General features: G+C 45.6%; 1 protein-coding gene across 1 annotated transcript; it reads left to right on the forward strand.

Moving 5' to 3' along the window:
- The first annotated feature begins 122 nt into the window (after positions 1–122).
- Positions 123–753, forward strand: LOC119588036 (glycine-rich protein 23-like). The gene is made up of 2 exons (XM_037936734.1): positions 123–188; positions 334–753. Exons 1-2 carry the CDS (start codon positions 168–170, stop codon positions 751–753), a joined length of 441 nt encoding a protein of 146 aa, XP_037792662.1. The 5' UTR covers positions 123–167.
- Positions 754–1,018: the final 265 nt, after the last annotated feature.

A 1,018-nucleotide genomic window follows, 5' to 3' on the forward strand; every position in this document is an offset into this window, starting at 1 on the left:
TTATCCTGAAGTGATATCCTACATAGCAACAATAAAATCTGGCATCCTTTTAGGCCTTGCAGGAGCAAGCACTGAAGTATAAATACTGAACCGGAGGCAGGTAGTGGCACACCGCTCTACCAAAGCGCTTTGTCATCCATTAACTGGATTGCAAAAATTCGATAATCATGAATCCACTGAATATATTGGTTAGAAAATGTCAACATTTGACAAATGTTTTTTCATTTGAATGGTATTTTTTATGGTATTCTATATCTTTCCGTTTGCATAGTTATATGTTACTATATGTAAAGTTTTTGAAATAATTCTAACCTTTCATAACGTAAATAACAGATCCGCGGTGCCTCTGTGCTGGTCCTGGTGTGCTTAGTGGCCGCCGCCCCACAAGGATACGGTGCCGGAGGCGACGGCGGGCTGGGAGTCGATCTCGGCGGCACAGGAGGCCACGGCGGCAGCGGCGTTGGAGGCGGCAGTGTGCTTCCTTTCGTCTTGGCCGGGAAGGGTGTGCTTCCTGAAAGTGCTATTGGTGGCGTAAATGGAGGCACTACTGGAGGAGTCATTGGTGGGGAATACAGCGTACCAAGTGCTGGTGCTGCTGGAGGCTTTGACGTCGATGTAGCTGGAGGCTTCGATGCTGGCGTTGCTGGAGGTTTCGATACTGACGTTGCTGGAGACTTCGATGCTGGCGTTGGCATCGGCGAGGAAGTCTCCCATGTCAGCCCCCCTGTCAGCGTATATGATGCACCACACTAATTCGGTCAATAAGGAAAATAAAAACTATCAAATTATATATATGTTTTCTGCCTGCCTTGAATGAATGATCAGTACTCGAATGAAGAGCGAGAGTATTGCCTCTCATCTGATGTAGTGTATGTATGTACCTTTTCATACAGATTATTGGACTCTACACTATCTACCCACCAGTATTATGGTGGACAATGAATGTATAGGTAGGTTTCCACTTGTTGCATATCCCGTATGTTATTACCGTTATGTTTTACTCGGTTGTACGTTACGT

Source organism: Penaeus monodon, chromosome 23 (assembly GCF_015228065.2).
Source record: "Penaeus monodon isolate SGIC_2016 chromosome 23, NSTDA_Pmon_1, whole genome shotgun sequence".
Classification (NCBI taxonomy): domain Eukaryota; kingdom Metazoa; phylum Arthropoda; class Malacostraca; order Decapoda; family Penaeidae; genus Penaeus; species Penaeus monodon.